This window comes from Sylvia atricapilla, chromosome 6, assembly GCF_009819655.1.
Source record: "Sylvia atricapilla isolate bSylAtr1 chromosome 6, bSylAtr1.pri, whole genome shotgun sequence".
NCBI classification, from domain to species: domain Eukaryota; kingdom Metazoa; phylum Chordata; class Aves; order Passeriformes; family Sylviidae; genus Sylvia; species Sylvia atricapilla.
Genome location: NC_089145.1, coordinates 402,807 through 414,935, shown reverse-complemented (window position 1 = coordinate 414,935; position 12,129 = coordinate 402,807). Strand labels below are relative to the sequence as shown.

Genomic DNA, 12,129 nt, shown 5'->3' with positions numbered 1-12,129 from the left:
CACAGGGAGGGGGATCCTGTGGATATTCATTAATCAGGTGGCTCAAGGAAACCCTCAGCCACTCTCCTGGGCTCCTTCAGCAGAGCAGGGGAAGGGATCACCAGGCTCAGACCCCTGTGTCCATGGGGGCATCATTGCTGTGGGCAGTTTTTTCTTTCTGCTCATCAAAGACCCTCAGGAGGGAGCTCCGGAGGGACCCCAGGGAGCAGGGCCTCGGGAACCCTCCTGCCAGGAAGTAGATGAAGGGTTTGATGGAGCTGTGGATGCAGTTGAGCAGAAGTAAAACCTGGGAAGACATAATGCTGTAGCTAAGCTGCTTCAGGACATTGCAGAGGCTGAGAAGGAGAATGAAGAGCACAATGAGGAAGACAACGATGTCACGCCGCTCAGGGTGCTGCTGCTGCTGGGAGCCACACTTGGCCTTAATGAAGTTGATTGCATAAAAAAGGACCACGGGTGCAGCACAGAGGAGCAGGATGAGGACATGCATGGAGATGAGACCTGCCCAGCAGTGCTCCTGCTGGTGTGATGGGCACAGTTTTGTCACTGCATGAGTGACAATGAAGAGAGCAAAGAAGGCCCAGTACTGGAGACAGTACACCAAATGCCACAGGCGCAAAGGAATTTTGCAGCGGCAGCAGCGCTTGTACACATGCCCTATTCTCCTGCTGCGCGACAGCCGGAACAGAGCCCAGTAGCAGGAGACCAGTGACAGCTGGGAATGGATACTCACGTACAGCAGGGGCATGACAGGAGAGCAGGACATGTCCTCCACCAGGAACAGGAGGGCAGCAGGGACTGTCAAGATCAGGAAGAGGAAGTCAGCAAAAGCCACGTCAAAGATGTGAATGTTATGGTCTTCCGGGCTGAGGAGGCCGAGCACAGCCCCATTCCCAAGCAGCCCACAGAGGCTGATCAGCAGTGTCACACTGTGTATGGCCACGTTGGTGACATCTATCTCACACAGATCGTCCCCTTCAGGGAGTGAGGCAGGAGATGGGGCCACAGTGGTGACCTCCATGGATGGACGCTGGGCAGGCAGTGGGATGTGGCCCCTGGCTGTGGTCAGAGTGGATGGGGAGTCAGTGCCTGGAGAATCCCGGGATGGACCATGCGGCTCCTCTGCAGCTCCTGCAGTGGGAAGGATTCAGTGGGGAGGAGTGAGATGTGCAGGGGAGGAGGGCAGTGGCAATGGTGGGCTGGGAGAGGGAGGTGGGAGGGTTGGGCTGTTCATCAGGGGCTGCAGAAGGGAAGCAGAGGGCAGAGGAGGGGGGAGCTGGGGAGGGCCCTGCGGTCACCGGGAGAGGGTGGCAGGAGCAGAGCAGCTGCTGGAGGAGAGGGAGGTGGGGTGGGGAGGAGGGAAAACATTGCACTGACCTGTTCCCAGTGGGGCAGCAGCAGGCAAAGGGGGTCTGTGCAGATCAGCGGTGCTTCCTGGTACCTCGTACTGCTTTGGGATAAACATCCTAAGGGAGCTCCTCGCAGCCCAGTGACATGAAGAAGGAAGCGCAGTTTACCCAGAACTCCCCCCTCCAGTCCCCATGGCCCCACCCGTGCCTTTTCCTGATGCTGTGTCCCAATACTCGGAGCGGTCATGGGGAATACTGAAGTGGTTTTACAGTTTTGGCTCCATCAGACTTCCAGAGCCTCCGGTTTATTGAGTTTTTCATTTTCCTCTACAAATCAAGTGGTCTTTTTCTTTGTTGTGAGAAACGACAACTCGGTTCTTAGAATTTTAAACAGTTTATTCAGTTACAACCAGGAACAAAACAAGTTCCAGAGGGACGGCCAGAGACACCACATCCACAACAGTAACAAGCCATAGATAGCCTCGGTTAAGCCAACCCCACATTTTCACATATCCCACTCTTCCCACAGCGCTGCTCCTTTGTCCCGCCTGCCCGGAGTTTGTGCACTCCTCCTGCCTTTGACTCCCTGCAATGGTCCCAGATCAGCATTGCAGCTTTCAGCATTAACACAAAACTCACATTAGAAACACTCCAAACCTTAACAGAGCTTCTTTTAACATCATAACACACATAAGATTCGTTCAAGATTTGTGAGAGCCAACCACCATAACACCTGTTTATAACACTGGGGAATGGCTCTTCCTTTTCCGCTAGTTAGAAACACTCCTTTCTAGAACAGTGTCCCATTCTTCACTGTCCTTCTCTCACCTGACAGGGTTCTACCATTCCTCATTTCTCTTCCCTGAGGGGCCATTGTCCCTCCAGCAGCAGAGGGCTGCTGGTGGCACTGGTGGCACTGCAATGCTGGCAGTGCTGGCAGTGCTGCCTGTCAGAAACAACTCCCATTCTGGGAAGAGCTCCAGAATCGTTACCAAAACCTGCCCTGGGCTCATGGGAGCACCCCTGGGCCATGGGCTCCCATTTCTCTCATTGCACTGCAGGCTCCCACAGCCCAAGGCAAGGACAGCCATCAGCTGCTTGCAGCCAGACTGTCAGCACTTAGAGCCCACCCCAATTCCTGCCAATGCCCTTGAGGATGCAATCCCAGCTATTAGAGACCAGGCTGCTGTGAGCCCCCTTCCAGCCCTTCACCAGAGCTCCTCCTCCTCCTCCTCAGCCCTGGGAGCACTTGTGGTTGTTTTCACCTGATCCCATACTGTCCCTTTGCCAGCAGGGACACCTTCCACTGTGCCAGGCTGCTCCAAACCCCATCCAGCCTGGCCTTGGACACTTCCAGGGATGGGGCAGCCACAGCTTCTCTGGGCAACCTGTGCCAGGGCCTCCCCACCCTCAGAGGGAAGGATTTCTTCCCAACATCCCATCTGAACCTACTCTCTCTCAGTGGGAAGCCATTTCCCCTTGTCCTGTCACTCGGTGCCCTTGTCCAAAGCCCCTCTCCACCTCTCCTGGAGCCCCCTCAGAGAATGGATCATGAAGTGTTTGCCCTTGAAAGGATTGGCCTGGTGAGGGGATGTCAGATTCCATAGCTGGGGACACAAACACGGTGTCAGCAGGGAAGAGAGGTGACAGTTCTGGTCCCAGGGCCACCACACACTCCTGTTTCCAGCAGGAGCATCCCAGATCCCTGAGGAATGTCAGCCTGGGTGGGAATCATCTCACTCCAGCTTTCTAGGAATTCCTTGGAATTCAGTGTAGGCTGCTGTCTGACTCCTAGGAGAGTGTAGAAGATGACTCAGATGAAACCTCTAACTTTCTAAGGGTTGTAGCCAAGAGAGCAGCATTGATTTGGCTCTTCTCAGAAGAAATGACATTTCAGGAATCCTAAATCATCCCTCTGCTCTGCGTCTGTGCTCTATCTCACACGCAGAATTTATGAATCCGTGAATCCTCTTGGAAACTGTGGTGAAGGTGAAGTACCACTGAAATTGTGGTGTACAAGTGGCAAAATCAGATTTGAACCAAACTCAAAGTTTAGCAGCACATTTGTAGTGCCGAGTTCTAAAGATCCACCCCAGCAAAGAGAGTGGGCAAGTTCAGGTAGTCCAAAAGACAAGATTGTGGGATTGGGACTTCTTTAAAATTTAAGGAGGAAACTGGCATAGAGAGAAACTGTGTAGCAATGTGTCTGTATATCACACCATTCTGATGAACCAGCCAAACCGGTTTTGAGTAAGTTAGGAAACCACCTGTAGTTTGTTGTTAGAGCTCTCAGGAATTCATCAAGGCTAATGAGAAAACATCAGGATCAAAAATAAGAAGAGATAATGAGAAAATGTCTGCAAGAAACACAAACCCCAGGTAGGGGAAGGAGAAGGTGAGGATGGACACTTGACCACTTGGATGTCCTGGCTGGCCTCATGAAGAAGCAGCTCAGCCAAGCCAGAGCTGCCCACGTGGATGGACAGCAGCCCTAGAATCCGTATCTGCCATGTGCAGAAATCAATAAACGCCTTCTGCTGGAATCATTCCGGTTCTGTCGTTCGGTGCCCGTGTCCCCTGTGCGGTGCTGAGCCCGGCGACAGAAGAACGCGCGGTGTCGATGCGGAGCAGGGCTCCGGACACTGATCGCGGCAGGAGCGGAGAAGGCAGGCGGCTCCGGCCTGACGCCTCCGCCTTCGGCCGCGGGGATGGGAATCCAGGGACTGCACTCGGAGAACGGGCGCTCGAAGCCTCCCGAGGAAAAGCCCCGGACCAAAAACTCCGAGTAGGAAAGCAGGAACCCTCCGGGGAAAGACTCCGGAGAAACGAAGCTGCGGCGAGTTCACTGGATCCCAGAGCTGAGGGGCCGGGGCTGGAGGAGATGGGGAAGGCTTCGGCCAAGGAAGAGGGAGCCGCGTTACAGCTCCTCCAAGTGATCCTTTCTGACAAAGGGATGGTTTATCGCCGGGGGGCCGAACGGGGTTATTAAAATGGGGCCGGGAGAGAGGAGTTTTTGCCACCCCAGGAGTGTTTTATCCTTCCGAAACCCCCGAGCCCCGGCCGGGCCGCGGCTCCGCGCGGGGCGCCGAACACGGCAGGATCAGGACAAGATTCCCGAAACACAACTCCTTCCCCGGAGCCGAAGTTCCGAAGCCGTTCCCTCGCGGTCCCGGGACACGGGTTTTTCCAGAGGCCCGGCGGCTTTGCCGGAGCGGAGCCTGTCCGCGGGGCTCCGCGGGCACCGGGGGAACTGAGCCCGGCTCCGAACTCTTCAACAGCAAAGGGATGTTTATTGTCATTCCGAGACTTCGATGGGATCGCGCTCCCGTTTGGCGTCTGAGCGAGAAGTAAGACATTTACTGCTCAGGGTAAGTAAAGATCTCCCGAAGCTACATAAAGGCAGAAGTTACAGCTCTTTGCTCCCTCCGTGCCGCGTGTTTAGTGAAGTCCGGAGCGAGTCCGAGGTTCCAGCGAGCGGTGCCGTGAGCGCCCCCCGCAGAAACCGCGGGGAGTCCCCGCCGAAACCGGAGCCGCGCTCGGCCCTGCCGGGCCCGTCACCGACCCCGCCAAGTCCCGGCGAACCTTTGGCGGCCTCCCTCGGCCCCACGCGTGGCTCGCTCAGTCCTGCAGATTCTCCCCTCGGCCACGCGGGGTGACCCCGGCCCGGGCCGGGCCCCGACCCCGAGCGGACGCATTTCGAACGCGGCGCGGAATCGGGCGGCGTCCTTCGGCAGCACTGCGCATGTGCAGCACAGCCGTCCGTACGGCAAAATGGCGGCGCCCTTCACAGACGTTTCAGACGGCCGAAGGGCCGCTTCTCGTTCTCTTCCGTACAACGAGATGCCGCCGCCCCACTTGGAGCATGCGCACTACCGCCGACGCCATTCGGTGACCGCCGAGGCGCGGAGCCTCCATGTACAGCGCCGCCTCTGGCCGCTTCTGTTATTGCAAGGAGCGGGGCGGGAGCAGGAGGGCGCGGGAAGTTCCCCGGGAACAGAAGGAATACAAGAGCCGGGAAACGATCCTGTCCCGGCAAAAGGGACAGATTCGCCGCCCCGCCAGCCCGGCCCGGCCCCGGGCTGACAGCCCTCCCGAGGCAGCCGGGCCGGCCGGAGGGAGCGCAGCCACCGCCAGGAACAACGCGATCGACCCCAGATAACCTGCAGCTGGACACATCCCAACGGGACCACGGCAGCCGCAGGCACACCTAGAATCTGTATCTGCTATGTGCAGTAAGCACTAAACGGCTTCTGCTGGAATCATACCGCTTCTGTTGGTCAGTGGCCTATTTGCCCCCTGCAAAACCGCTTTAACATTAGGTCTCCTTGCTGAGGCTCTCTCCTGTCCCCCCTATCCTGGAGAAAGCCAAGAGCAGAATGAGATTAGAAGCAGAGCCCTGATCCCATCAGAGGATGTGAAATCGTTCCCTGTTTGGGAGAGCCCTGGAGAACAGGAGCCAGCAGGGAGAACAGGGCTTGTGGCAGGCGCTGGGACAGACCCCGCTGCGGACGCTGCTGGGGCTCAGCCCGTGGGCTTTGCTCCCCTTTCCCAAGGGACCATTCCAGGGAACCTCTTGTGATCCTGAGCCAGGACAGCAGCTGGTGTGTGTGAGGTGAGGTGAGTCCACTGTGGGGAAGTTCTCCGGGCTGTGAGAGGAAACAAGGTCAGACTCTTCTCCTTCAGCCTAATCAGTGACCCCTCACTGCGGTACCACCTGGTCATGCCTATTTTTTTTTTTTTTTTTTTCAGTTAAGAGACGTCCATAGGGTATTAAAAGCTGTAAATTTTGTGGGAAGTGAGAAATGAGCCATTTGTTGACTTTGTTCACCAGGAACAGGATCTGCAGCAAAGCCTGGACATCATTTATTCAACAAATTTTGAATTCAGAGTCACCACATAGGACGCAAAAAAGAGACATAAATGCAAACTTAATTTACAGGTAGTTATAAAAAGACAAAGATGACTACAAGATGGAATTTGGCTGAAGCTGCTGTGCAGAGTCGCTCTTCAGCTCCTCCTGAAGGTGGCCAGGTTAAGGATGGAGGTGCTCCAGGGCTTCCTTTGACTTTGTTGAGAAGCAGAGGATGGCCTCAGTCTACAGAACAGCATCATAACCCCCTAATTCCTGTGAAATTCAATGGTCCAAGCATCTGGTGATGTGAATTTCTGTATTCCATATCCTTTTTCATCACAGACACAAGGGTTCCGTGGAGTTCATCATCGACCCTGCACTTCACTCAGAATGATTTCATTCTGCAATGAAAGAATGTGACAAATTCCCACTGAAAGAATAAGGGAATGTTGCTGTCCCTCCCCAGCTCTGCAGCCCTACCTGGTGTCTGCTCCCATCAGCAGGGAATGCAGGGCCGGCTCTGCCAGACAGAAGGGGAAGGATGCTCCGTGTGATCCCAACCCCTCTCCTGCCATCCAGAGGCACCAGCCCCGCAGGGATTTGGGAAGTCACACCACTCTGTGCTGAGTGTGTCCCCAGGGCTTAGCATGCCACATCCTTTGCAGACAAGACATGCCTCAAAACACCATGAAACTCATCTGAGTAGCCAAAGGAGATGGAGTTCATTCCCTGGGGCCGAGGCAATGAGGGTCATTCCATGGGGAACAGAGCTGGGGAACAGAACTGAGCCCAGCTGCTCTGCCTGGAGCCATGTGGGTCCAGGAGGGAGGAGGAAAGCCATGCTCCAATGTGCTCCCTGCAGGGCACCCCTCAAAAATCACCCAAAAATCACCTGCTCCCTTCTCCTGCAGGAATACACCACCACAGGGAGGGGGATCCTGTGGATATTCATTAATCAGGTGGCTCAAGGAAACCCTCAGGCACTCTCCTGGGCTCCTTCAGCAGAGCAGTGGAAGGGATCACCAGGCTCAGACCCCTGTGTCCATGGGGGCATCATTGCTGTGGGCAGTTTCTTCTTTCCTGCTCATCAAAGACCCTCTGGAGGGAGCTCCGGAGGGACCCCAGGGAGCAGGGCCTCCAGCATCTTCCTGCCAGGAAGTAGATGAATGGTTTCATGCTGGTCTGGATGCAGTTGAGCAGTAAAAAAACCTCAGAAGACACAACAGTGTAGCCCAGCTGGTGCAGGATATTGCAGAGGCTGAGAAGGAGAATTATTAGCAGCATGATGAAGACAACAGTTTCACGCCTCCTAGGCTGCTGCTCCATGGAGCCCCACTTGGCCTTAATGAAGTCGATTGCGGAGGGAATGACCACTGGTACACCAAAGAGAAGCAGGATGATGGCAAACACCGAGATGAGAGCTGCCTGGCAGTGCCCCTGCTGGTGTGACGGGCACAGGTTTGTCACTGCAGGAATGACAGTGAAGAGAGCAAAGAAGGCCCAGAACTGGACACTGAACACCACGAACGACAGCCACCAAGGAAGGTCGCAGTGGCAGCAGAGATTGTAGAATTTTGACATATAATTAATATATCTCCTGAACGTCATCAGGAACAGTGCCCAGTAGCAGGAGACCACTGACAGGAGGAAAACGACACTCACATAGAGCAGGGGCATGATAGGAGAGCAGGACACGTCCTCCACCAGGAACAGGAGGGCAGAGGGGACTGTGATGAGCAGGAAGAGGAAATCAGCAAAAGCCAGGCAATAGATATCACTGTTACAGCGTTTCCGGCTGAGGAGGCAGAGCACAGCCCCATTCCCAACCAGCCCACAGAGGCTGATCAGCAGTGTCACACTGTGTATGGCCACGTTGGTGACATCTATCTCACACAGATCGTCCCCTTCAGTGGCTGAGGCAGGAGATGGGGACACAGTGGTGACCTCCATGGATGGACGCTGGGCAGGCAGTGGGATGTGGCCCCTGGCTGTGGTCAGAGTGGATGGGGAGTCAGTGCCTGGAGAATCCCGGGATGGACCATGCGGCTCCTCTGCAGCTCCTGCAGTGGGAAGGATTCAGTGGGGAGGAGTGAGATGTGCAGGGGAGGAGGCCAGTGGCAACGGTGGGGTGGGAGAGGGAGGTGGGAGGGTTGGGCTGTTCATCAGGGGCTGCAGAAGGGAAGCAGAGGGCAGAGGAGGGGGGAGCTGGGGAGGGCCCTGCGGTCACCGGGAGAGGGTGGCAGGAGCAGAGCAGCTGCTGGAGGAGAGGGAGGTGGGGTGGGGAGGAGGGAAAACATTGCACTGACCTGTTCCCAGTGGGGCAGCAGCAGGCAAAGGGGGTCTGTGCAGATCAGAGGCACTTCCTGGTACCTCGTGCTCCTTTGGGATCAATACCCTAACGTGGCTCCTCCAAGGTCAGTAACATGAAGCAGAAAGTGCCCAAATCACAAAGAGCTCTCCACTCCTCTCCCACTGGCTTCTCTCCGTGCCCTGTCCTGGTGCTGCTTCCCAAGGCTCCGTGCAGTCACGAGGGAGTCAGAAATTGCATGTCTGGCCACGTCAAAATTTCGCTTCCTCAGAGTTACTTGTCTTTTTTTCCCTACATAGAAGTGATTTTTGACAAAAGCTCCAAATGAAATATTTTGGAAATATCTCATTTGTTCCTGATTAGAAACATGCCTTCCCTGCGGACTGTCCCATTCTCCAACTGCATTCCCTCTCCCAACAGGTTTCTACCATTCTTTGTTTCTCTGCCCTGAGAGATCATGGTTTCTCCAGCAGCAGAGGGCTGCTGGTGGTGCTGGTGGCACTGGAATGCTGGCAGTGCTGGCAGTGCTGACAAAGCAGCTGGCTGCTTGTTAGAAGTAACCCCCATTCTGGGAAGGGCTCTGGGATCATTGCCAAAACCCGCCCTGGGCCCAAGGAAACACAGCTGAACTGCTCCGTGCCCTGTGATGTCTGCATCCCAATGCATCCCATCCTGTGCTGTCCTGTCCCTATCTCTGCTCTCCATTCCCACCCCACTCTCCATCCTCACCCCATCCCATCCCATCCCACAGGTTTCCCACACAGCAGCCGCTCCCCCACTCTCAGTGTGGCCTGTCAGGCTCTGCTCTCCTCTGGGTTTGCCGGCATCCAGAGCCCCTGCAACCCCCTCTGAGCCTCTCCTGACCCCTCCAGACTGCTCTGACCCCCCAGATCCCACCCAGGGCTGCATTTTCCCCTGACAGCCCCCCTCCTCCCCAACTCCACATGGGAGCCTGGCAGTGTGTCTGCTCCTCCTGGCCACAGTGTTCTAGGACCCAGGAGGGAGGAGGAAAGCCCAGCTCCAAGGAGCTCCTCAGGAGCACACAGGATGATGGATGTGCCCTGAGCCAGTGCAGAAACAAAGAAGGAGGCCTGCAGTGGTTTTGGGGAAGTTGTGTCACAAGCAGCAACAGCACATGGCCAAAGCAAAAGTTCAAGGGAAGATCACCTTTAATATCGCAGCACTCAGTGACTGTGACCACCAGAGACCCCTCTGAATGATCCTCCAGGGTCATAATGGGACTTCAGTAGGAGGAGGACACAAGGAAAATAGTTCCAGGAAAGGGATGTTTATGTGTTAAATTAGTGTTATAAATGCCTATTATTTAGTTTGCTTTTCGCAAGGTGTGTGCTATATGATTAATAACGTTGTGGTAAGGATATAAGTTTTTATTTCTGCTGTTAGTAAAGAAAATAGTGGTAATAGTGATAAAGTGTGCTTAAACTGTCTGATATTATCCCAGTCTGTTTGGCTGGGACAACATGCAGTGAACATGTAAAGACTCTGCTATTGATACACCAACTATCAGCATCTCCCATCTGAAGAAAGCACGGACCAAGGCCCGAGCTGGAGGTGATAATGAAGACACAGCCAAGAAACACGCAGATTAAAAAGGCACACCCAAGGAGGGGCCATGCAAAACAGTCCCTGGAATATGGAAACTACTTTATGGAAAAATATGAGTATGCAACAGATTGGTACAATAGAAAGTATATTTAAAGAAAGTCTCTGAAATAGCAGGGTGTGGGCTTGGCTGAATGCCAAGTCACCCAGCCGGCTGTACTTTGCTTTTTTATCTCCTAATTGTCTTATCTTTTATTAAACCTATTTCTTAAAACCTACATAAAAAGTGAATCTTGTTTTTCACAATTAGAAACACATGTCAGTATCTATGTGTGGTTGTAATGGATAAACCCCCTGTTGTAAATTCCTGTCACACACACAGATCAAAGACAGCTCCTTCTGTGTGTCCTGTGCAGGTAAAGAATTCCTGCTTCCTAATGCTTCCCATTGTGTTAGAAAGTTGATTTCAGCCGATTTCCATGTCAAGAAGCAGAAGGGAAGCAGAGGGCAGAGGAGGGGGGAGCTGGGGAGGGCCCTGCGGTCACCGGGAGAGGGTGGCAGGAGCAGAGCAGCTGCTGGAGGAGAGGGAGGTGGGGTGGGGAGGAGGGAAAACATTGCACTGACCTGTTCCCAGTGGGGCAGCAGCAGGCAAAGGGGGTCTCTGCAGATCTGTGGCACCTTCAGGAATCTCTTATTCCTTTGGGATCAATATCCTAAAGCGTCTCCTCCCAGGATAGTAACATGAAGCCGAAAGTATCACATCATCAGGAACTCCCCACTCCTGTCCCTCTAACTCCTCTCCATGCCCTGTCCTGTCGCTGCTTCCCAAGGCTCGGCGCAGTCACGGGGGAGTCAGAAATTGGATGTTTGGCAACGTCAGAATTTCACTTCCTCAGAGTAATATTTTTTTTTTTCCTACAGAGGAAGTGACTTTTTTCAAAAGTTCCAAATGGATTGTTTTGCAAATATCTCCTCATTTCCTCCTGATTACAAAGATGCCTTCCCTGCAGAATGTCCCATTCTCCAACTGCATTCCCTCTCCCAACAGGTTTCTACCATTCCTCGTTTCTCTGCCCTGAGAGACCATGGTCCCTCCAGCAGCAGAGGGCTCCAGCATCTTTGGGCACATTACTGTTTCACGTCCGTTGGTTTGGCTTTTTTTTTTTTTTTTTTTTTTTTTTTTTTTTTTTTTTTTTACTACAAAAGGAGTGAGTTTTGTCAAAAAAAACAACTGAAGATTAGAATGGGTCCTCTTTTCGTCCTGATTAGAAACACTTCTTCCCTGGACTGTGTCCCATTCCCTGACTGCTTTCCCTCTCCTGACAGGCTTCTGTCATTTCTGGTTTTTCTTCCATGAAGGGATATTGTCCCTCCAGGAGCAGAGGGCTGCTGGTGGTGCTGGTGGCACTAGAATGCTGGCAGTGCGGGTGAAGCAGCTGGCTGCTTGTCAGAAACAACTCCCATTCTGGGATGAGGTCTGGGATCATTGCGAAACCCTGCCTTGATCCCAAGGAAGCACAACTGATGCAAGAATTCCCATGTTTTCATTCTACTGCAGGCTCCCACAGCCCAAGGGAAGGACAGCAAACAGCTGCTCTGTGTTGATTTGACACAGACTGGTTTTTTGGTAGGGGTGGAGGGCCACAGAAAACAGCTTCTATGAGAAGCTGCTGGAAGCTTCCACCAAGTCTGACAGGGCCAATCTCTGATGGCTCTGAAGAGGGACATGCTGCTGGCACAACTGGAGAGGTTGGTAAGGCCTCAGTGATAACATATTTAAGAAGAAAATCACAGCAGCCTGCACAGGGGCAGTGGGGTCGTCTGGCCGGGGGTGAAAACATGGCCAGAGATTTCCCAACATGGAACATGGACCAGATCAACCTCTCTGCACATTGGAATTTTGGAAGTGTCTTTGAAATGGTAGAATTTCTTTGCAATAATACCCATGGGCAGCAGTTTTTCCTCCAGGCAGAAAGGGTGTTTGAGGACATATGAGGGAAAACAACAGGGTGGCACCAAGGTCAATGGAAAAAAGAGGGGGAAGAAGTGCTCCTAAG

The 12,129-nt window shown here is 53.8% G+C and overlaps 2 protein-coding genes across 2 annotated transcripts; both read right to left on the bottom strand.

Annotated features, from left to right (window-relative positions):
* Positions 1 to 14: 14 nt before the first annotated feature.
* Positions 15 to 9,524, bottom strand: LOC136362072 (mas-related G-protein coupled receptor member H-like). Its single transcript, XM_066320338.1, has 3 exons — positions 8,508 to 9,524; positions 1,378 to 1,466; positions 15 to 1,131 (listed from the first exon to the last, which is right to left on the bottom strand). Exons 2-3 carry the CDS (start codon positions 1,463 to 1,465, stop codon positions 107 to 109), a joined length of 1,113 nt encoding a protein of 370 aa, XP_066176435.1. The 5' UTR covers position 1,466; positions 8,508 to 9,524; the 3' UTR covers positions 15 to 106.
* Positions 7,255 to 8,151, bottom strand: LOC136362032 (mas-related G-protein coupled receptor member H-like). Its single transcript, XM_066320288.1, has one exon. The coding sequence runs from the start codon at positions 8,149 to 8,151 to the stop codon at positions 7,255 to 7,257; it is 897 nt and encodes a 298-aa protein (XP_066176385.1).
* Positions 9,525 to 12,129: the final 2,605 nt, after the last annotated feature.

What these genes read in the sequence shown, in the direction of transcription:
- LOC136362072 (XM_066320338.1), bottom strand. Translation starts at nt 1,465, where the DNA reads ATGTTTATCCCAAAGCAGTACGAGGTACCAGGAAGCACCGCTGATCTG. An exon ending in TGCTGCCCCACTGGGAACAG is followed by an intron (nt 1,132 to 1,377) that starts GTCAGTGCAATG and finishes TTCCCACTGCAG; the next exon opens with GAGCTGCAGAGGAGCCGCAT.
- LOC136362032 (XM_066320288.1), bottom strand. Translation starts at nt 8,151, where the DNA reads ATGGAGGTCACCACTGTGTCCCCATCTCCTGCCTCAGCCACTGAAGGG.